Raw genomic sequence first — 24,262 nt, 5'->3', positions numbered from 1 at the left:
TGGATATAAAAAATGAAGGATAGGTATCAGAAGAATTAATGTCAAATATAAAGAAGATTTTACTCACTTGATTCCTGAAGTTCAATCACCTTTCCATTTCTTCTGTGAAAAATCATGCAAACGTAGCCAATTTCGCTGCAATAAGAGCAAAAGTGACGTATATGAAGAACTGAATTTTTATATCAAAGGATATTTTATAAAAAAAAGTCCCATTGATGAGAATCATCAAACGGGTTTTCATCATAACAATAGATGTCGAGAATGAAAAATTTCTGTTACTTACCAACCACTCGTTACATGAGCTACGAGCATTACTTTTTGGCCGTCTGAGCTTTCATTCACACGATTATGACAGACGATCCTTTGCTCATGTTTGTCTCCTGTTATTTTTAGCGTTGCATTCCCTGACGTGAAGTGGTAAGCTCTTGTACTATCCACCGAGTGCCATGCATGATGCTTAGTTATCCAAGGCGGATACTTGCATTTACTACGTTCCTTATCCACTGTAATTGAACATAATACTCTGTTAAATATGATGAATATAAATCCTTTTGTCATGTAATCTTGTTAGACATATTTTTAAATGATGTACTTAAGAAGAAATAAAAAGGATTCAATGATATTTGTGAGGTAAAAGAGATGAGTTTCTTATGTAAAATTTAATCTACTCTTTTCAGATTTACTTTTCAGAATAAAAAAGAATCTTTTTATTGAAATTTTTTTTTCTATCTGATTAATCTAAATTAGTAATTTTATTCATCATTAGATTTTTACAAAAGAGAAAATTTTCTATTGTTTAAATCCAATTTAAAATATTCACATTTTTCTATAAATATATCTTTCATTTTTATGCATAAGAATAAAAAATAAAATAAATGGTTCTATGAAAATCCATTCAATGCATATTAAATTATCAATAATAATAATAATAATAATGTGTATTTAACAGGAAAAGATTTGGAATGCTCAACAAAGCATTTTAAATTTAAAATTATTTTAAAATGGATATTTAATTTGTCATAAATATTGTTTTGTTCGAATATTTCACTAAATCACAAATAAAGCAATTAATTTCTCAATTATATTTCACTGAAAAAGCTATCAAAAAAAAATAGGAAATGTCGACGTAAATAAATAGTCACTTTTACAACTAAACTAGTGGAGCATGTGTGAACATTCAAAGAGCAAAGCATTAGTTTTAAATGATGCTCTTCTTTTACATACCTCTGACTAGTTTGATGGTTCGAGAGCCTTCTGTAACAGCAGTCAATGCAGCACATGTCGAGTCTCCTGATTGTGCTAACTGATATGCTACCTTCTCTCCTTGATGATGGTTTGATTTCTCATATAGGAAGCACCTGGAAAACCCAACAAATAATTATCATGGTTAGTACAATAACATAATAACAGAATTATACGGAAACATAACTAATTTGTATCCTTTATATACTTGTTTCAAGTGTCTCTTGGGATGAAAATCATTAATTGATTTATCTATCAATTCTGCACTCTATACTAGCGGCAATTTGGCTAATTGAATGTTCCCCTTCCAATTAGGATCATTGCGTATAATTTGTTAGATCGCTCTGCCTCTCGCATGGGTGCCAGTTTAATTTTTTTATTGTAACAATTGTAACCAGTGGGAAATAATTGTATCATGATTGTCATTTATATTATTAACTGGACCACTCATTGCAAATCACAGTAATTAATTTAAATTGATATTAATCAACTGCTTTACAAAATTTATTGTAGAAAAAATTTTTATGCATTAGATATTCATTGCCAAAAATTGTAAATTACAAGTCATATCAATTAGCCTTTTAGATTTCAAAGCACGAAAATTGTGAATAAATAATCCAATCAACATTTAGTCTAACTTTGAATATTATCAAAGGTTTTTTTTTGCTTAATTGATTACAACATCAAATAATTTAATTGTAACTTGAAAATACGATATTCTTGATCCAAGAATATGATTTTGTCAGTGGATACTGATATTTTATTTTAATAAATTATTGGTCATTTTATTTAGACAATTATTTCACAATTATTTTGATATTTGTTAATGAATAATTTCCTTTGGAAAAAATAAATATAAGGAAGCTAATAAAATTACCTAAATGTATCCTCATTATTAGTAGCCGCATTTCTCCCAAACTGTTTGAGAGTACCAACCAAATATTTGTCCCTACCATCCTTCCATGTTGCCAGACACTGTAGTTCTTCGGCTGTAAAATAAACAAATTTACTTTTAAAAACACTGAAAAAGCTTTAACTATTTCCTACATTTTATGTTAAAGATACAACAAAAAATTGTTAGTTTACTTTAACTAATTAAACTATTGGCTTCTACTTGAAGTAAATAAGTCAGTATTTATGTATTCATCAGTTTTAGATATAACAAATGAATTCAACGAATGATAGAACTCTATCAGGGAGTATAAATGTTAGGATACGTGGATATAAAAGAGATAGAAAAAGAAAAGACTTTTGAAAGGGTGAAAAATCCCGTCGGGAATCGACGGTGCATGAAAGAATGATAATCGAATTAGTTTATAATCCATTTAGCGGGTTCGATCTGCGCGCCTACCCTGTGCATTGTGTTTTATTAAGCTACAATCGACAGAAGCCCCAGTTTGTTATGTAGGGGACATTTCTGAAGTCCCCTAGATCATCGTCTTGATTTCAAATAGTCTCACGGATAAATTCAATTATCTATTTGCTTCATGTGTAAATAGAACTGAAATCATTTTAACATTTTAAAAAGCCTCAGCTAACATTTTTTATCACCATTTGTCACTGATTTATATCAAATATTTTTGAATTAAAACATCATAGAATCATGAAAAATCTTTAAATAAATTAATTTTGTATTTGATTTATAATTATAACATTTTTTTAATTTCTATTTTATCTATTTGTTATGCACTAAAAAATATCTATAAATAAATTATTTCATTTCAATTTTATATTATGTTATGTTAGAAAATAATGAGTAATTCTTTAGAATAAACATGACTTAAAATGATGATATAATGTGCTTTATTTTGCCTTCAATTCAATGTTGGAATTAAAACCATGTTGAGTATATTAAGAGTGAGATTTTGAAACAAAGCTTTAGAAAAAATAACACGTAAAATAATAAGGAATAGATAAAGATTACTTCAAGGGTGGTCTAAGATGAACTTTAGTACTAGAAAAAATGTAGATAAATAATTTTTGTGTATTACATAAATTTAATAGTTAATTTACAGCAGAAAGTACATGGTAAAAGAACCTAAGAGCTTTACTACAACGTTTTACTATGAATATCTCGTCCAGTTTTTCATTTTCTCGTCTCGTGATGGAGCAAATGAGTGTGCAGAGGGTTTATACATTGCATCTGCCGTAAATTTCAATAAATATCAACGCAACGGGCGCCAACAGCCGCAATTCAATTTCAGATAATTAAGTTAATATTTATATTTCTATTTTTAATATTTACTCATTTGCTTGATGAGCAGTATAAAAAAGTATTTTTTTTTTCATTCGACTTTTTTATGCAACAGAACAGATAAAAAATGCTTTGCTAATTTCATTTATTGATTATACTCATTAGTCAGTATATCATCAATAAAAAACTTTATAAATAAAAGTTTTTAATGTTTATGAATAAATCAAGTGTTTTATTAAAAAATCTTTTTTTTTATTCAAACAAATCAGGTCACTTTAAAACATTTTATTCTTTGTTTCATATATAATTAAATATACTTCAGAGCTTGATGTTGAAACATTTTTTTTCTGATCATTTCGAGCAATTTTTGATATTATAAAACAATTAATATTCCTAAACAACTGAAAATTAAATAAAGGTCTCGGAGGATATTTTCATAAATGTTCCAATAACTTGGCTACTAAAAATTGTTTCACTCAGACATGAAGAGATGAATTTTTTATGACTTTTTATTAACGGTCATATTCTGCCAAATGTAATAAAAAATTCATAGCTAAACAATGAAATCAATAATAGAGTAATAAATTATAACGACTATTTTAATGGGACTTTAGCAAGAATTATACTTAGAATATTAAAGATTAATCGTAAAATGACTTACTTGTGCTTTCGGAGTACGGAATATCAGGACAAGCTTGATACTTGAGAAGAAGTTTACTGGAATCAGAACAGCTTTCGGCATAACTCACTGGAGAAGTACATTCTTTTTGGCCACGATTATAAGTAAAAGTGTATGATGCTCCAGAGAAAGGACATGGTATTGGTTCAGGATTTAAACGAAACATTGTATAGAGATTGTCATCAGTCCAGATTGATTCGCACAATACATCAAGACTTCGAACATCAGTTGAGCATACGCCTACTGTAACAAATGTTATTTTTTAAATAATCAAACACAATAATTGAATGTAAATAAATAAAACAAAATGATTGAAATGATTATATCAGAATATCATTTGCCAGTTAAACCCTCAAGACTTGCACATTTTTCATCATAAAAAATTTCTATCTTGATACCTTTTTAGATAGCAGCAAGAAGAAGACTATAAAGAAATGTCATAAGATATTAATATTAATGTAAAATATTGAGTGACTTTTGAAATTATATAAACTTGGCTTTAATATGACAGTAAAAGAAAAAAATAAAAGCTTTGAGAATAACCAATAAGTGTTCGAAGAGGGATTTACTTGAGTTTACTAAGGAGCTTAACTCTCCTTTGCGTCTTTTGATAATTTATTCACTCACGATAATCCCTCACGTAAGCATATTATTTATAAAACATTATATTAGTCAAAATTGACGCTGAAAACATGATGATTTACTTAATGAAATTTTCATGAAAGAAAATAACTTGTTCTTCTCTGACCTTTAAATGCAATCGTGAAACGTCCATGAACGTTAAGATAAAGTTGGCGGTTGGATTGAATTAAATGTAAAAGGTATATTTTCCAGGGGAGAGAATCGTGCGCAGTTGGTTGCATTTTGCGTAGAAGAGTCTGGGGTTGTTATACCTAGTACGGAAGAGGATATAGTTCTCTATCTGCTTTGATAATTTATGCATTTCCCAGGATAATCCCTGTATATGAAAGATAGTAGCCAGAGGCTTCCCTCCGTCGTCCTCACTCCTTGTCTGGTCGAAATAGAGGGTTGAAGGTTTCCAAGGGGTTGGTATGCGGGTTTAAGAGGGGGCAAACAACTAAGTGGGGATGGTGGGGAAAACTTTGCCGTTACTTGGCTCTCTGAGCTCACGCTAACGAGACATTAACGGAACAAAGAAGCTTCCCCCCCATCATACACTCCGTCATTTTACGCCCCTCTTTACTTCTTTTACTCTTTCCCTTCTCATTTACTCTCTCTCTCTCTCTATCTCTCTTGGATGCTTTCTTCTTCTTCTTTTTTTTTTACATTTGCCTGATCATGAAAGCCAAAGTCAAGGATCTAGACCTCTTCAAATGTGAGTGCCACTTTTGGACGATTCAATGCCAAATAAATATATCTTGAGGTCTTTTAATTTCTTCATTGGACTAATGCAAGAGCTTTCTTTTATTTCTGTTAACATACTTTTTCAAATGTTCTTTTTCTACTTTTTTCAATCAATATTTTTGAGTGATTTGTGAGTTTTTAAAAATTGATAGAAAAAAGGCTTTGAAAGCTTGCACATTTCCGTGTATGTTCTGTTTATATTTTTTTTTTCTAGCTTTTACTACCATTTAAAATTGGATCGGTGATTTCATTTCATTTTTAAAATCAATTTTAGAACTTCCGATACACTTGTTTTTTTTTTGAATAAAAAAGTTGGATTTTGGCTTGAATAATTTCAGGAGACATTTCCTATTGCTTTTGAAATATAAATCTTTTATGTTGAAGATTGATTGAAAATAGCAATTCTTGTACTAAATTTGACGTTGATTTGGAAATAAAAAAAATATAAAAATGTTGATATGATATTTATTATATAGACTCTTAATGATGATATATTAAATAGTAAGGGGACATTTTATGTGCAATAATATCTACGCATTAATGAAATAACATTATTACTTTTATATTATCACTTACACACAATCTCCGACCATCATAAAAGTGTTAACGTCTTAAAGAAACGCGTTAATGTTCTAGCCTTAGGATAAAAGTGGAGAAATGATTACAAGTGAAAACTCGACTGTGTGTTATATAAAATACAGTTGAATAAAAATGCTTCAAGATTTATACTTAATTACAGTGAAATGAAAATTGTAAATGAATTTAATTCGTATAGAAGTCACAAATCACGCTAATTACTTTTTAAACTCGTAAACTGATGAATTTTCAACATCACGAAAGGATTATAAATAATTTCATGTCAGTGTAGATTGTGATTTTATGTAAACAACCAACGTTAAAAGAAGAGAAAAAGAAAGATGACGTCCATTGTTTCCGTTTCAAGCAGGGACTATGATTACCCAACCGCTGGTGGCTCCATTCACAGCCCTTTGAGATGCAAATGCTAATTGAAATGTAAAAGTTGGCGACCTCTATCGACTCAAGAACCACCACTAACTTTACTCTTTCTTCTTCTTCTTCTTCTTTCCTTCCAAGAAAATTTTCACTTTTTATCATTTAAAAATATTTTCATTCACATTCAAAATTGATTTGTAGCTTAGATTATTTTTTGATTTAATATCTAATTTATCAGCATGAAACTTTATAAAAATTTATTTTTAGATAAAAAAAATAATTCAAAAGGTTAATTCAACTTAATTTCTCCATTTTATCATGTGACATAGTTGAAAAAACATTTCAGAGGAATTCATTCATCATCTCTAGTTTTTCATATTTTACTCTTGAATGCTATTCTTTGGCTCTTTTTGTTCGGTGCAGTTTCGTCAAATTTTCGTTGAAAATTCTCGGTACCTCGTCGTTGCTTCAACCGAGCCGAAGATCCATCGGGTCGTCTTTTAGTAATGCGCCACACCGAGCTTTTAAATCCGTAGAATCGACTTTACTTCAAGTTCGCGCGATTAGAGAGAACTCTGTTGAACAAAAAAAAAATAATAAAAAAGGACGGAACGAGTAAAGGGAAAAAAGGTTGAGGCTAATCACGGTCTATTTGCGATTAATTTAAACTCTTTCGCGCTCATGAATTTCCCTTTTATCCGATTTTAAATGCTGTCCCAACCTTTCTCTGTCCTCTGAATCGAATTTTTTGTTTAAATTAATTTTTATTTTTTTCTCTGTTTGCTTTACAAGCTGATTTACATTGATGAGTTGAATTATAAATTATTTTCCCATTTTATACCTCGTTTTTTTTACGCAAAAAAAAAAAATTTTTTTAATTACGAACTACTGTAATATTTTTATAATAAAATTTATTGCTCAAAGTAATTTTTGTTCGAATTGAAACAAATATTGAGTGAAAAGTTTATTTTTATTTTTATAACTGTTTTTTTTTTTCAATGTATGAGAAAGGATACAAAATTTCGTGATACCCATAAAAATAAAAGTTTTTTTAGAGATATTTAAATTTCATAACATTCATAACTCACAATTTACATTGACACAAAAGTGGAAAAGGATCGTTAAGTCTTACATTCAAAAATATGATTTTTCATGAGAATAAATTATTTTCCTGCAGCGAAAGCCCTTTGCAATAAAACTTTTGCATGGTTGACACATAGATAAATTTTTCCTACCCTCTCACTGCCCCGTAGGGAATTTTTTGGTCATTTGGGACAACGTGTGTTATCTCAAAGCCAAAAAGCACTTACGGAAATTCGACATTGCGCCAAATATATACGAAAGTGTTACGAATACGTAACAAATAACATAATATACCTTTTTATGAATACAGTTGAATTTTTTTAGATTAAAAAAAAAACAAGAGAAAAAATCCAGTTACATTCTATTATTATCTATCTGTTTTTTTTTTGTTCTATTTCTATGAAAAAAAAATTAGTTTTTACTGTTGTAGATTTGAAATAATATTTCATTAAATATTCAAGAATTCCACCATGAGTTTTTGCTTATTTAATGAAGTTGCAATTCATACTAAACGGAGCTCGAGTATTTTGTGTGTATTTTTAATCCTAAGAAATACCAAAGAAAATTCAAATATCATTGAAAGCTTTGGAACACGACAAAATTCTCATTGCAAAAGTTCCACGGTGTGATACTCTCAAGCATTTCCGGTACTCGTTGATACGTTATCACACGGAGCGTTAAAACCGTTTAGTGACTTTCGTGACTCGATCCACTTTAACGAACCACCAAGGTGGTTTGCAATATAACTACCGGAATTTCTTATTTTATGGTTTCTATCGCACCAAGCGACATCCGGCAGTGAGTCCCCTGAGAGTTACCCCCCTCTTTAACTCAGCTATATCCTTTAGTGAGCTTCACTATAAAAATGTACCTGCGTCGTTGTTTTCGTGCAACTATCTACTTCTTTAAAATGCCAATCGCTCCATTTTATTTTTTTCTCTCGTGAAAAATAAAAATAAATTCATTTTCTCATCAAGGAATGTTCCCATTATACTCACAAGACTATTTGAAAATATAAATGATTTAGATGGTAAATAAAATAATTAAAGCGATTTTTAGAAAGATAAATAACAAATTGAAATGACAGTTAATCTGTCAAATGTTTTTGGCTACTTGAAATTCAAAGAGTCAACTCCTTAATTAGCTTGTTAAAATAAAATTAATTAATAGCATCTTTAACTGACACTAATCGGTCTTCTCAATTAAAAAAACTTTTTTAAGTACACTTGTGTAAGAAGTTCTCACTTTCTATTAAATAAATTCCAACATAGAACTTGAAGATATATTACACACAGTGAAAAGAAAAATATTTCATCAACTTAAAATAATTGATTCGAAGAAAAATAACTGAATGAGTGAAATTAAATGAATTGACTATAATAGATGAGTGGATGAATTTAATAAGAGATCTTTCTTTATATAACTTAGTTGTTATTCGACCATCAAACAATTCAATTACTTTTCCAACAGACACTCGAGTTGATGAAATAAATTTTTCAAACAATTTATTTGATATGTGTGTCGAGCCACATCTAACCCATATAGTGAAAACAATTAGTGAAGAAAATTGGTTCCAGCATGGAAAGTAACATTCATCCAGATCATTCTAATACCACAGAGATGTTGTTCATGTTGTTTTTGGATCAATTCAAAACTAATTGGGCACGACGTAATCCAGCATGACGAAGATCGAAGGGACTACCCGCGAGTACGATCGAGTCAATTCACCCTGTAGATTACCGTCATCGCGCCAGTGGTTTTCCTTGGTGACACGTTCGCGCCCCCGTTCCACCCGTTAGGTTCGAGTCCGAGGGGTTGAAATATGGGTCAATATACAGAACTCACCCCTGTCTCATTCAATGTCCCATCTTGTTTGAAACCTCCAAACATTCGATCACTATTTTGCAACTAATCCAACCTGTCCAACATTCTCTTCATTCTCCCTCTCCCCTCTTCACCCCTTTGCCCGCTCAATTTCTCTTTCTCTAACTACTCTATCCCTTTCTATCCTCTCTAACTGTCGACCAAATCGATTGCACATCATTCTCTACAGCTCACGGATATAATTCGTCGGACCAGTGCATATGAATTACAGGATTACAATTTTGTTTACTTCGTGTATTCATGAATCAATGTATGTACTACATTTTCATCCCTCGAAATATATTTATACGCTCACTGAGTTACATAAATCATCGAATTAAACTCAGCAATTGTCGATACAAAAATTCATTAATGTTTGTCAACAATGATAAAACTGGTTATTGAATGCCATTGTTTATTTTTATTTTTAATTATGATAGTGGATTTTAAATTAAGAACTTTAGTATTTATTATTTTTTTATTATCATCCGTCTAGCCGCTTATGTTATTTATATCTGATTAATAATCAATTCATAACTGCTTCATGAAATGAATTAAATTAATATGCTGTCCAATGTGATCAGTATTTCTGTAATATTAATAACTCTTTCAATCATTATTAATTTTTTATCATTAATACCTTAAAAGTTTAAATTTAATTATTATTTCGTGAATTTACTTTAATTATTTACTTTTAAAAATTGTAATTTTTCAACAAAAAACATATGCATCTAAATATTTATTTTTATAAGTTAAAAGTTTTTATGGGATGAATAAAAATTATCTCACTCCTGAGTTTGCTGAGGGCATTTGCAAGTTTAAAAATATTGCTATTATTTTTTATTTATATATCTAACAAAAATATGCGCTTGTAAAAATAAATCAAATAAAATTTTAGTCATAGCAGTAACAGAAATACTGATAGAATCAATAAATAGAGATGCCAATTTAATGATAACTTATTTTTCTTTAAAAAAAATAATCATGTATCATTTCAATAAAAATTCCATCAATTTTATTGTCGATTTGTCTATTACACAAGTATATTTATCAAATTACTCATGACAAATGATGTTAATTTCATCAAAATTGACATGTCAATCTAATAAAAAGGAGTTGGCTTTAAATTTCAATAAAATGTCACGACTTGTCTGCTGTTATAAATCATCCGGTAGGCGAAAGAACTACACAATGGCTCCATCAGATGGATGAGAGAAGCTTGGGGAAGTATCAAGGACATCTTGAAGTAAAGGGGAAGAAGGGGAGAAGTGAAAAAAGTCAAAAGAAAGTTGGTGTAGGACAACGATATCTTGGTCAGCGGATTTCGCGTCACTTTTACTATCTCCGAACACGGCCAGGCAATTTTGTGGGTTTTGTGGAACGGACATGGAAGACTGTAACACGTATACACACAAGAGATGGGATCAAACACCAAAGACGTTACGGGATAGAACACATGCACGTCAACAAAGACGACGAACGACGTCTCAACGTCCGACGCCCTCACTCTTGGGGATGAAACGTAGACAGAAGAAGAAGGGTCGTTTGCCTCGCGGCAATAAAGGATACGTACACACCAAGAGGTTATAATCTCCCTTGGGTAACTTTGAAATTCAATTTGTTCAAAGTAATTGCATCAGGCGTAAAAGAAATCAATCTATAAACGACTTTGAATTTATTATTTTTCATTATTGATTTGGTTTAAACTAAAAAATTCATTCATTCATTAGTATCTCCATTTTTTTAATAACACTTAATGGAAAGATTTTTTATTTTAATTTATTTCTATCCACTAACAGTACTCGGAATAATTATTTATATTACTTATACATTAATTTTTTATATTATTGCTTCATTTCTAAAAGGATATATTAATTATCATTTTTTTATGCTCCAAAAATTCGAACCTTTATATTCAATAATTAAATACGTTTTTAATTAAATGAAATAATAATAAGAATAAAAATATTATTTAAATCCAAGTAGCATGATAAATACTTGTATTTCAGTTAAATAAGTTGTTGCTTCAATAAACTTTCCTCCTCATTTCTCATATAGCATTTAATAAGAAAAACTTGGTACAATTTATACTTGACCTAAAGACCTTGCAAGTATTAATAATAATCATCATAAGTATAATTCTCTTGGTCTATAGAAACATGGGAAAGCATTTCCTACTCGCTCATTAAGGGCGTATATAACATTCTTCAAACCTCAAACCCATTACATTAATGGAGTGCAGATCTCGTTGATCATCAAAAGAGCTCCTCCAACACTCTTCGCTCTTTCTCTTCCAATACACTCTTGGTGACACTCGTTGAGTTGGAAGAACGAACTCTTCGATGAATCAGCACACTGAAAGTTTCGCTTACGTCATCGGGTACTTAAATATGGCTGCTAAGTCAGTGTACGATAATTGTGCGAATGATAACATCGTTCATTTTATTTATTTAGGTTATACCTTGTTCTCTTATTTCTTTCGCTTTTTTTATATTTTATGTCACGCCCTGGTTTTTTTTTTCTATTTTTTATTATCTCATACTAACATTTAATTAATTAAACAGCGAAAAACAGATTGAGAATTATCCATTATAAATATGTCATGTCTTTTCAATTTTATTCGTAAAATAATTCTGAGAAATATTTATTCAATAGTCGAGATTAATTTTAATTCTTAAATAAATCTAATTAAATTATTGATAAGATATTCCATTCCAAGTATTTTTTTTCTTTTTTAAACAATATTTATCTATAAAACACTCATCATTATCATGATTCATTTATAGATATTTTATATATCAAATTTATTTCTAAAATTTGATATGATTATTATTCAGATCAATTAAAAGTTACTTTGGTGAATGTAAAGTATTAATTAACTCAACATCACGCGCAAGTGCACAAGACAATAATTATATCAGTGTAATCCTTGGGATATACGATTTTCAGATATGCTCTTTATTTTATCTTTATTCCACTGATTCTCAATTACGTATAATCTTCCCAACACGTTTGTGACTCTTGGCAATTATATATAATTCAGTTCTTTTATTGTCTACATCTGGATATTTCTGTACTTCATTGTCATTATATTAAATATCAATTTGACTTCAATTTATTGATTTATGTTGTGCTCTAATCTACTTATTCCCAACATCTGACAAGTCTCTATGTAGGGTATAATTTTAATAGAATTGATCTATTCAGAACTTTCTAAAAGTAGAACGAATCTTCATTTTCCTCAAGACAAATTAAATTTTAAATTATAAATCTATATTTAAATTATAAACTGTGCTAACTGGATAATCTAGGAATATTTTTTTTTTATTTTAAAATTTGAAAAATAACTGAAGCAAGTTACTATTGGTATTATTAGAGTGATGATGGTTGTGAAAATTGAAGTATTCAGATTGTTGTGTATTTTGGGGTTTAAAGGATAATGGAATAAGTAAGCAAGAGACGAACAAATTAGATGGTTGAACAAGCGAGTTAAGTAATGGGATTCTCTATCGCGAAGATACGAGAGGTCATAATGAGTGACAGGTTCGACGTGCGAGCAAGACAAACTAAGAAGGATGAATAAAGGGAACACTGGGTGACTGTTGATTAGCGAGGGTAGGATCACTCGCGTGGGTGCCGAGAGAACCCTTGGTGAATCTTTGGGGGAGATAAGCATAGGACACAAGACTGCGAAGAGGAGAAAAACGAAACGTGCCACGGCATTAGAGAGATAAGTGGCGGCCAACTGCGAGAGGGAGATGTTTAGGGATAAAAAAAAATGAAAAGAGAAAAAAAATTTTTCTCTCTTACGACATTCGAGAGGCTACTTGTAATCCAGTTTTTTTTTTTTGTTTTTTTACTACTGAGATATACCCACTTTCTGGGCTCTACTACTTACCCTCGAATAAATTCCTTTGGACTACGACCCATGAAATCCCTTATTCGACGATGGAATTGATTAGCCTCGTCACCGAGACATCAGAAAAAATTGGCGAATGATAAATGGGAGACATAAAATTATTTAACTACCACTGAGTCATTGAAAAAGATGGAAAGATAAGATGTGGCTTGTCTCACCGAATATCCGTTTTGATTTCACATTGGTCTCAAAATATAACCGTCTTTTCTATAATCAACCGAGTCAGTCGTTTATCCAAGATAAAACCTCACTGCGTAATATCTCCTGGTAAAAATTCATACGTTCAATCTCAGCTACGAAAAAGAGAGATTGTATCGTTGCTATTCTCGTTCTGCCTTGAATTCCTTTTTGCAAATGTGCATCCTGATATTCTTGTAAAATAACCACACATACAAATTTTCTATTTTCTTCATACATCTGTATGAAGATATACATTGTTGTATTACTGTTTTCGAATTTTATTTTTTTCTCTTTGCATACTCTTCAATTTCGAGTACTGTCGTAGCGAATTTTTGCATTGAAATTTGTTGATAAATATTTTATATTTCAAGTCTTCAGAAAAGTGTGCTTTGAGATAAAAATATTTTTGGATTTTAAAAAATGAAAATAAAGTAATAAAACATTACATTACAAAGTTAAAATTTTTTTCCACGTAACAGAATATCAGTATGAAGTTTAGAAGAAGTGAAATTGAAAAATTTATTTTTTATTATACTAGAATATTCCAAATTAAATAACAGATAATCTTCCATTTGGTAAATATGGATATTTTAATTGAAAAAAAATTAAAAAAAAAAAATTACACAAATATTTTAACAGCTTAGTAAAATAGAAAAAAGTTAAGTAAAGAACAATCCATTAATATATTAAAAATATTAATGAGAAAGAATATTGGAAATAATTTTTCTCTCTAGTGTTCACAGTTTTCTCAATACACAATCGCTATTTCAATTTTTCAGGGCAACAATTTTTATTTCTTTTCTTGTTTATTGTTTTATTTTTTATTATTTTCCAGTGTTATCTCTGGAACTAGTGTAGCAAGTATGAAGAGGTAATACGGCAGCAGTCACGCCCGAATGCCCGAATCGAAAGCCCAGTGTTACCAAGAGAATGTGATAGTAGGAAGGAGGGAAAACACGAACGATGCGTTTTTCTTCCTATCTCACTCTCTTTTGCTCTCTTCGTGGTCATAGTTTTGCGAACGACATAGAGATACGCAGTTTTCGTTGTACATACATGTCGTTCCTGTTGTATATACCACATGTATGTACCTACTACAGCCATCGTGATATGGAAGCTGTGGAATAGGATACGAGAAGCCAGATAAATATAATACCACCGCCAAGTGAAGAGAATTCACTATACTATACATGTTCAAACGTTAAATAGAATTGAATATAACCATTAGTCACGGAGATTTCAATCGTTTCCTATTACATACACTATCATAAACACATAAACAATGACGAATGATTTTTTATTATTTAGTTAAGTGTAAATTTACTGCATTAATTTTTTATTCAATTTCCCCTGACGAGTTAGCCCTCGTGCTTTCACATAAGGGGGTAGATTTGACCAGTCATTGTGGTCAGGATATATATTAATCTATTGGCTCGTTATATCTGTCTGTTATCATTTTCTACTTAAGCTATAAAATAGCCGGAAAATGACTCTTGAATTTATATATCAAAGCTTAAGTAGCCGTTACAAATTATGGAAATTTCATCGTGATTTTTATGCGGTGTTATTTTAAATCATCTTTAAAAAATCTAATTTTGAATAGAAATATTTTATAACTATTTAATCGATTAATGGTTTACAATATTAATGGAATTTTTAAGTTTCATCAATCATTCTAGAATTTTTAAATATTTTAATCCAATTGAAATTTAAGAGGTTTTTTTCAAAAATATTCAATGTCAAAAAATATGTGAACGATTTATTGATTAGTTTATTGTCGTGATTAAATAAAAAATAGGATAAAATTAGAGTAGATAAAATAGTTATGGTAATTTAACCAATATATTATTAATACAACAAATGAAAGGGGTTTATTCAAATCATGTATGATATTTTGGAATGCGTCAGAAACCATTAAAGTGATGTAGAAGAGTGTGCAGAGACAACAAAAGCGAGGATGGTCATCTTTATCAGACTATTTCACACAAAATACACATGGATATGGTATGCGGAAATGCATAACCACATTTATACGCAAAACATTCGAGTTTGAGATTGCTCTAGTAATAGCAGAGTTTGGGCAAACCTTGTCTCTCTCCATCGCTTTTGTCGCTCGTCCATACGATACAACATGAGATGATGGCAATATTCCACGAATGTAACGACGTTACATAACCGACCGCATGCGGGATTGTGCGTACAGAGTGCGAATTATCGTGGTTTCATTCTCATTTTACTCGACTATTCCCCAAATGAACGTGAGACCAAACAAAATTCCATGATATGGAAAGGTGAACATCCGTCTGGTACACTAGAGTAAACGAGATAGCTACACACATATGGGAGACATGCCAACTTACAGTAGTTGAGTACTACCAGGGTCTCAAAGCTAAAACTGAGGAAAGGATCGTTGCACCGTGTCGACCCCTTAATCGCGAGAACTCACTCGACTGGGAAATTACATCCACCCACAGTTACCGACCTCTTCTACTTATACTTCTGGGGTGCCTGTGTTACCTAGACTCACCCTGAATGTGAGACTACTTGGAATCTGGAGATTCATCTGGAAGATAAGACACGCGGGAAAGTAAAAGCAAAGTCATGCTGATGTGCTCTCGGGGAAGAGAATGATAATATTCTTTTTTTTTTTTTTTACTTGTTATAAGTCATTAATTGGAATGAAATTTATTTTTTTTTTTTTAGAAATATCGTTTTTAGTTTTTAATAGAAAAAAAATAATAAGTTTTGACAATTTTCAAATCTAGGTTAGTCTGAATAATACAATAAAATATTTTTAAGGGTTAAAAATATAACAATTGAATTTTGACGCGAATTGATTTTAATAAAAAATTGACTAAAGAGTATCACAACATTCTAATAAAAAATGAGATTCACATAAGTTTTGGTGAGATCGATCCAATTATTGTCAGCTAACTTATACATATATATATATATATATGTATATATATATATATAAATAAATAGGTCAAATGTGAAATGTTATTTATTTTCAAAGTCGATTAAAAATTGATTGCATCGTCGAAAACATGTGAAAGCTCTGAATAAAATCTTTCTCACTGGGGATTTGTGACTTGAATTAGTCAACTTTTCAACTTTGAGTTTGTTTTATTATTAAAATCCACTGGAAAATTTCTATTATTTATTAAAACAAAAAAAAAAAAATCTGTCTTCACAAAAAATAGTTTATATTTGTTTTAGTAAATAATTGAAACTAATTTTCTTTAGCTTGTAAAAGTATAAAAATCATAGATAATAATTGTTGACAAGAGGAACTTAAATATTCTTTCTGTGAATGTTGAAATGACTCTAATTGGTCGAGTGAGTTGATATGCATGATAAACCAGTGTACACTGAAGCTTCACGTGTCCTATCAGTATCATCGGTATTCATAACTGCCAGGATATCAATTTTTTTGTTCAATAATCCACTAAAATGTTGACTTGCAATGTGCCATATGGCGAGAGACTGGATAGAGGATATATTGAGGCCACGGTAGGCCCTCGCGGCGAATACAGGATGTGGCTGAGTACAATGGACGTCAGTTTTAGTTACGGCACGCCCGTCAACCTCGGAAATCATCGAACGATGGTCCAATGTTCCGTTTAGTTATAACCCAGCTTCAGCTTCATGTTCTATGAGCTACTCCATATACACGAGTATCCTCTACTCCGCGAAAAGCATATCCAAAGCCCCCCCCTACACTCGAAGCTGCTTCTATTGTCCGGAACCGTACGTCCGTGTCAAGACCGGAAAATCCTCATACTCTGATCGAATCGATGCACAATTACGTTGCAAAGACTTAATGCTATTCAAAAATAATCTTTTTGACAGCACAATATTACATTTCATGTTGTTATAACATCTGTAAAAAATCATCCTGCTTTATTTCTCGTTAAGATGCTACTGTAAAAGTTTTGATTTATTTTCTATATTTATAACTCATTCTATCTTAAACTTTAAATTACATCTTTTATGAATTTTCTTGTATGTAAAAAAGTTGTAATCAATCAAAAAAAAAAATAAACATCACTTTCGAATGTACTCAATCTCTATAATGTTCTAATTGATTTATTTCGAGAATAATTAAAGTTCATTGTGATAATTTAATGATAATGTATTTAAAAAAAAATTAACACCAAGAATTTTGTAATGTAGACTTCCGGAATTATACCTCTCTGCACTCTACTTTAATGGAGTGTCATGTAAATCACAGTTTGTTTTTATTTAGTTTCATAAATCATTACGTTGATTTAACACACTTGTAACTAACACCAAAATTATATTGCCTTAGATAATTTTTTCTTTGTACACTCTTGATTAAGATTACAGGGGTTTTTTTTTAATGTTTGAATCTCATAATTCGTCTTATCTTCACGTTCTAATTAGTTTTTCTATTTTATGGGATTTAATAAATCACAGTGTACTCATTTGTAATACTTGTAATTAACAGAATTAAAAATTAATTATTTTATTCTTTTAAATAATTTTAATATTAATTGGAATTAAAATAAAACTTTTAATATTCAAGTTTTATATTTATTAAATACTTTTTATCTTAATATCTTAATTGAATTAAAAAATATCTAGTTTTCTTTCTCTCTTTTTGTCGATTTTAAAGATTTCAAAAATAATAATAATTTTTCACAGACTTTAATATTATTTTTATTAATTTACTTTATGAATAATAATAATAGAATTTTAAAGGGAAATGTTATTGTTCAGACAAGTTGATCTCGTAAAATCCATCAGTGATAAGATGCTCTTCTTGTTGATAAGGTATCATGATAGCCAACAACAGAATGGAAAGTATACAAGGGGGTATATAAGAATGCAAACGATATTCTGTATAGATGTATATAAAAAGCATCGTGTTTCCAACAGGAAAAGCCGCTGGTTGTATATTGATAAAAGCATCAGTGTTTTCTTTCGATATTGCGTGGATTGAAGATGATGTGTATGTGTATAATGAGATATAGGAATGATATTACTTACCCTCGCGAAATTGAATGACATTGACATGACGATCATTTATTATGAGACATCGATAACAATTATCACCAGTCCTGGAAAAATGAATTTCATCGAAATTAATTTTATTATGTAAAGGAAACAGTTAATTAGTTGGCAATTAAATTTAATATGAAATAAATATTCAACAATCATGACTTCCTATGCTTCCATATAATTAACATGATAATAGTGTTTTTCATTTTCATAAATTAGCTATTAAATATATTTTAATCTAATGAAAAATTATTCTTGATGCATAATTAAGTAGTTAATATTATTAAAACAAACTCATTAATTGAGAGAAGTTTGCAATGTCATGAATATATTGATTTTAAACATATTTCATTTTTGATTTATTTTATTATAATTTAATTATTTGATTGAAGGAAAGTTATTAAAAGAAATCTCGAGATTATTTTTAGATATAACAATCGACAAGGAAGGTAAAAATAGTGTATTGTTGAGAAATAATTGTCAGATAGATCATTAGTGAAGAGTTATAATAATTGAATGATACTTACGTGTCGTAGAGAGAATACATGTCATTTTTGTTTTCTATGCACGTCTTGTCTCCAAACGAGGTGGCATTTATAGTGACAGGAGACTGTTTTCCTGACTGGAACCATTGTCCTGACCATGCTTCCGGAAATTTGCAGGAGCCTGAAACACGAGCAAGTTTCCTCGTAAATACCAACGTCCGATTTTGCAACTGCTACCGTTGTGTTATACTACGAGTTCTCGGGGTTGTTTAATTCTCTTTCTATACAACATAATATGCTGTGAACCATAACTCTTCTCTCTTAGCTTCTCGAGCTCATACAATACATATATTCAATACAGACAAGATGATAACAGGACAAACTCCTCTAACAAGCTCCCAAATATCTTTGCAAAAGCGAGAAAACATTTTCTCGCTTCCTTCCTTCAAGTTTGCCTTGTAAATCGGCCAAGATCCGGGTCACCTCGACAATAGATTTATATGTTTTTGTATAAACTTTACCTCCTGACAGTTCTTGCACTTTTCAAAATTACTTTTTACTCACAAACTAAAGGTTAAAGCTCGCTAAATTTCAAAATGAAATGTTTGTAATCATTGTCTGACAGTTTCTGCTCTTTTATCACCGCAGATACTTTTTATCCGTTCAGATTAAATTTCAAGATTGTAATAAGATAGTTGATACAATCGACTGGACTCAATCGCCTTTTTTTTCGCAGATAAAGGTTTGCCACATCCGGTTTTGATGGTTGCTAAGATTATCTCCAGTAACTTTCAACACCTTCTTAACAAAAAAAAAAACTATAAATTTGATATCATTTTTATTTGTCACGTGAATAAAAATAAATTTTCATATTTTTTATAGATGACCTAAATAAAATGACATTTATGACTCAATCACTGTCTCGTCTTAATTGTTCTATTTTCAAAAGAATCATAGTCAATAAAATTATTCTATTTATTATTATTTTTAGATGACTAAAAATAAAATTTCAAAGAGATCAAAAATGTATATGCATGAACAATAAGTCAATGAAAAAATCTTGTCTCTTTTATAACAACCCCAACTGCCTTATCCTCAAACAAAACCGTGTAAAATCAATTTTTTTTTCAACCCCAAGTGGATTTCGTCATGAGCGACATCTCGAAACTCTAGTCTTTGACCTACTGCAAGAGGATGTTTCAAAGACAGTCTTTTTTTTTTGGCGATTGAACTTATTCATAAAAGTAGGGTGTTAGATAATTCAACAACAAAGGAAAGAACAGAACAAGAGGGAAAGAGAGGATCTTGAAAATATATAATAGTTGACCTACTTGTGAGGTGGTTTCATGGGAGATCTATCGATATAAAAGAAGGTGATGTGACGACCTAAATCTAATGACATTTCAGTCTGACATGGATTTAGATAGAACTGAAGCTACTGTAAAAGCTTTTAGTCACTGCACACAATGTCTAAGATATGCTATTAGAATTTTCTTAATATAAGAATAATTATGAATGACAATTACAAACTCTCTGTGTTGTGGGGAAATAATATTTTATTAAATCTTGGTTTAATTAAAATTTAATATGATATTATTCCTATTAATATTAATGATAATAGAACTTGATAGAACTAGGTTAATCAGATTATTTTTCTACATGAAGCAGAGTAGGAGGGTCTGTGATGAATAATTATTTAAATGTTTTAAATACAGTAAAATAGCATGCTATCGTGTCTATTTTGAGGATGGGCATAGTCAATTCTCCCCTGATATCAACTAGATTCAAGGGGTGAACCTGTTGGGACTGACGCGTGTCAATGATCCTCTGGAGACACAGGTTCATTTCTAGGAACGTGCACTAGTGATGATCGACAACGGACGATTAATCAGCCGCAAGTTAATCAAGGAAAGACCCAAGTGGTTTCAAAGAATATTACTTGATCCAATAAATTTTATTTTCATCTTTTATTTATAGTCAATTACAAAATGTAGCTTTACAAACATTTATTATATCAATCATTTAAAAATTCTTCTAAGCTTATTAATATTTTTGATCATCATCATGATTTTTTTTATTTCCTTCTTTTTTTTGATTGAAGAAAAGCAAACAAGGTTTGGAATATTCTATTTTAGGTCGAGCCTTCTGTGGATGTGTAGTGCCAATGGGAATCACATCAAAGGTGAGCTTACGGGTGATGTGAAAAGGAAAAGAGCAGAAGGGAGGTAATATTGAAGTACGACGTCTGGCTGTCGTAACTCTGTCAGTCAAAGAGGAAAGATCCGTCCTGTCTTGGGACCATGTCTCGGCGTTTATCTCGTCTATTTTCTAGATGGTGTTGCTCTTTTGTCGTTAAAGACACCAAAAGAGCTAGTCAAAAATGTAGAAAGATATTACGAAATTGGAAAGTAACTAAATAACTAAATATAGTTTATGAAGGAAAAATCAATGGTTCCATATAAACACACCCACAACCGTTAGCTCAGCTTGACTTCATTATATTTTGAGCTGCTTCGCGGTCGACAAGTTGCCTTTGAACTCTGACGGCTCGACATTTACCATTTGGTGCGGACATGCCTTTGAGTTTGGTTTTGCGAGCATCGTTACGGTTTTAACAACCAAAAGAATTCATACAGACTTCTATACAGATTTTAAACTCCCCCTCTACTATGTTTTCAAAGACTCTATTATATCTTCAAACGTCTCTCATTTTAAACTCATCCCTAATCCTATCTGACTGTCCAATACCTCATTAGCTCTTCAAATTTCTTCATCTTTTACACTTTTCATATTACGAACTAATAAATATACTTATAAAGCAGCATTTCTTCTTCACTTCTATTGGTAATTTATTTTTCAAAAGCTTCTTTTTCATTGATACTTCTTCAATGTAGCTATTTTTACATCTGGCACGGTTTTATTTTTTTGCATGATCACTAATTACTTGATAGATTTCAAGGTATTAAGGACAGAATTATCAAATGGAATTTCTGAATGCTATTAATCTATGCTAGTGGCCATTTTGCATAAACTGAGAGAAATATATAGTTGTATTATTAGTTCAAAAAGAACTCAATTATTTTCTGTCAAATGAGAAATGAACACAGAATTGTAAATCCAACTATAGGACTCAATTGTTACTTATTTAGAGTATAAAGAGAGTAAATTAAAATTAATTTAAAATTGAAAACCAATTTCAATGGAATACAAATCAAAAATAAGTTGAAAAGAAAGTAAATAATTGATTATCAAGATCTTATTCAGTATCTAAGCTCTTAATCTTAATCGAAATGATAAATAATTTTTTTCTTCGTTAATTTGGCAATATGTTCAAAGCTTTCCCCTCGAATATGAGATCCTAAACATGTGCAGGGAGGTACACAAGGCTAAACTCAATAGCGTTAATTGGTAGACAACGTGATACAGAAGATCATACATACCGATGCCTAAGGGAGAGAGAGAAAGGATGTATTTCAACCCCATCCTAGCAATACAACAGCCTCGGGGTGGTTCGTCTTCCGTGGGAAACAACCGTTCTGTTCCCTATTGCCTTTAGGCTGTCCCTGTATCCTCCCCCATTTGCGCCCATACGATGGCCAACGAATACAACCCCAATCACCTTCTCTCTCTCTTCCTCTATACTGACACCAAGGGTTCGTTGCTATGTGATACGTTAGAGATACTGATACCCGTGTAAATGAATACCAAAAACGTACCTAGATACAGCCGTCAAATTCATCTCTGTTACGAGAAAGATCTTTTGAGATACAAAAATCGCTTTTAGGTGTAATATTCATTGAAAAAAAATGTCTGAAATAGTGATTTTTGTTTTGTCACTTTGAAGTTATTGTCACTGTTACCATTGTTAACTCATTTTTGCTGATTAATTTAAATATTTTTAAATTTTAAATAATATTATGTGATAATATTAAAAAAAAAAAAAGTAGTAGAGATTTAAATAATATGATGGAGAATAGTATTAATCTGGAATTGAAAAATAAATCCACAGTCTGGGTGATTTTCTTCATAGAGAATACTATTGGCGGATTGGAAATAGCTATGGAAAATGAATTATTAGAGGGTAATTTGCCTGGAGGGTGAGTGTTTATATATGTATGTTAGCAGAGGGGTACATGTATGGGATATATATTAGTGAAAAATGTTTTATACGCCTTGGGCATTATATATGTATAATCACATATGTATTTACTCTAACGAACAACGGGGGTGACAGTAAAATCGCGAAATATGTTGTTAGTATACGATACATTAGTGACAGCGATACGCACATAAATGAAAATTGAAAATATATACAGGCTTGTGTACACCCCAGGCGTCCAGCAACTCCCCAATGGATGGTCGTTCAATTTTTCCCACGGTTTTATTTTTTATTATACATATTTTTCATTTATACTTTTATCTTTATTTTTTAACAATTCATTTTTATCGCTATTCTGTCGAATTCAAGCATCGAAAAAAACAAGCCTAAAAAAATATCACTGATGTTATGGAAAATTATGTCAACAGTTTTTCAGGAAATAAAATTTGAACAAAAATTATGGTAAATAATGCAAATTTATTTTGCATAAAATAAAAAATATATTTTGTACTTTGCAGGCATTACTTTGGGATTTACAAAGGGGATGAAAATAAATCTTTCGAGATACCAGAGAATTTCTCTACCCTCAAACTCCTCCTGAAAGTCATTCTTCATTAACCAACCAAGCTTGAGCTTGTCCCTACACTGTCCTCTTCGCTCTTTGAATATTAAAGAACCTCTATAGGTTCTACTAGAGATTCCTACAGCCACGCCTCAGAATCATTCGATTTAAATTGAAATCGAAAAGACTCTCTCTTAAATCCACCATCTCAATTGTAATTAATGTCATTGCTGATTACGTAATTACAACCTATACATTCTCTTCTGAAAATAATTAGATCTTAAATTACTTCATTACCTATTGGATTTTATTAAAAGCATTATTTTCACTTCAAATACTCTATTACCAAAATTTTTATCTCAATCTCATTCAATACAAGCTCTGTCAAATTTATTTTTACCATTTCAAAGTCTATTTTCCCACATATCTCAACGTCTATGGTCTTGTTTAAATTACATTTACTTTACTCTGCTCCAATTTCTCTTGACTCAAAATTGATAAAATTTCCAACAGATCCATGAAAAGTTTTGTTTTAAAAATAACACCAAGACTTGGAGATTAATTAAATAATTTTGTTGTCCAACAGGGCGACTAATTGTTGATATCAAGTAG

General features: G+C 30.6%; 1 protein-coding gene across 4 annotated transcripts in view; it reads right to left on the bottom strand.

Moving 5' to 3' along the window:
* Positions 1 to 24,262, bottom strand: part of LOC118071579 (uncharacterized) — a 117,606-nt gene that overhangs the window by 6,081 nt on the left and 87,263 nt on the right. For 3 of the 4 annotated variants that reach the window (XM_035090771.1, XM_035090773.1, XM_035090770.1), the window contains 7 exons: positions 19,032 to 19,170; positions 18,493 to 18,563; positions 4,098 to 4,358; positions 2,120 to 2,231; positions 1,225 to 1,358; positions 284 to 503; positions 68 to 135 (listed from right to left, as the gene is read on the bottom strand). In XM_035090771.1, coding sequence (XP_034946662.1) covers positions 68 to 135; positions 284 to 503; positions 1,225 to 1,358; positions 2,120 to 2,231; positions 4,098 to 4,358; positions 18,493 to 18,563; positions 19,032 to 19,170 — 1,005 coding nt within the window. The remainder of the gene's footprint in view (positions 1 to 67; positions 136 to 283; positions 504 to 1,224; positions 1,359 to 2,119; positions 2,232 to 4,097; positions 4,359 to 18,492; positions 18,564 to 19,031; positions 19,171 to 24,262) is intronic. The other variant, XM_035090772.1, reaches the window with a different exon arrangement.

This window comes from Chelonus insularis, unplaced genomic scaffold, assembly GCF_013357705.1.
Source record: "Chelonus insularis isolate UGA/USDA-ARS -01 unplaced genomic scaffold, ASM1335770v1 contig_88_pilon, whole genome shotgun sequence".
NCBI lineage: Eukaryota > Metazoa > Arthropoda > Insecta > Hymenoptera > Braconidae > Chelonus > Chelonus insularis.
Note: the sequence above shows the minus strand (reverse complement) of the source record. Positions and strands in the feature narration are given on the sequence as shown.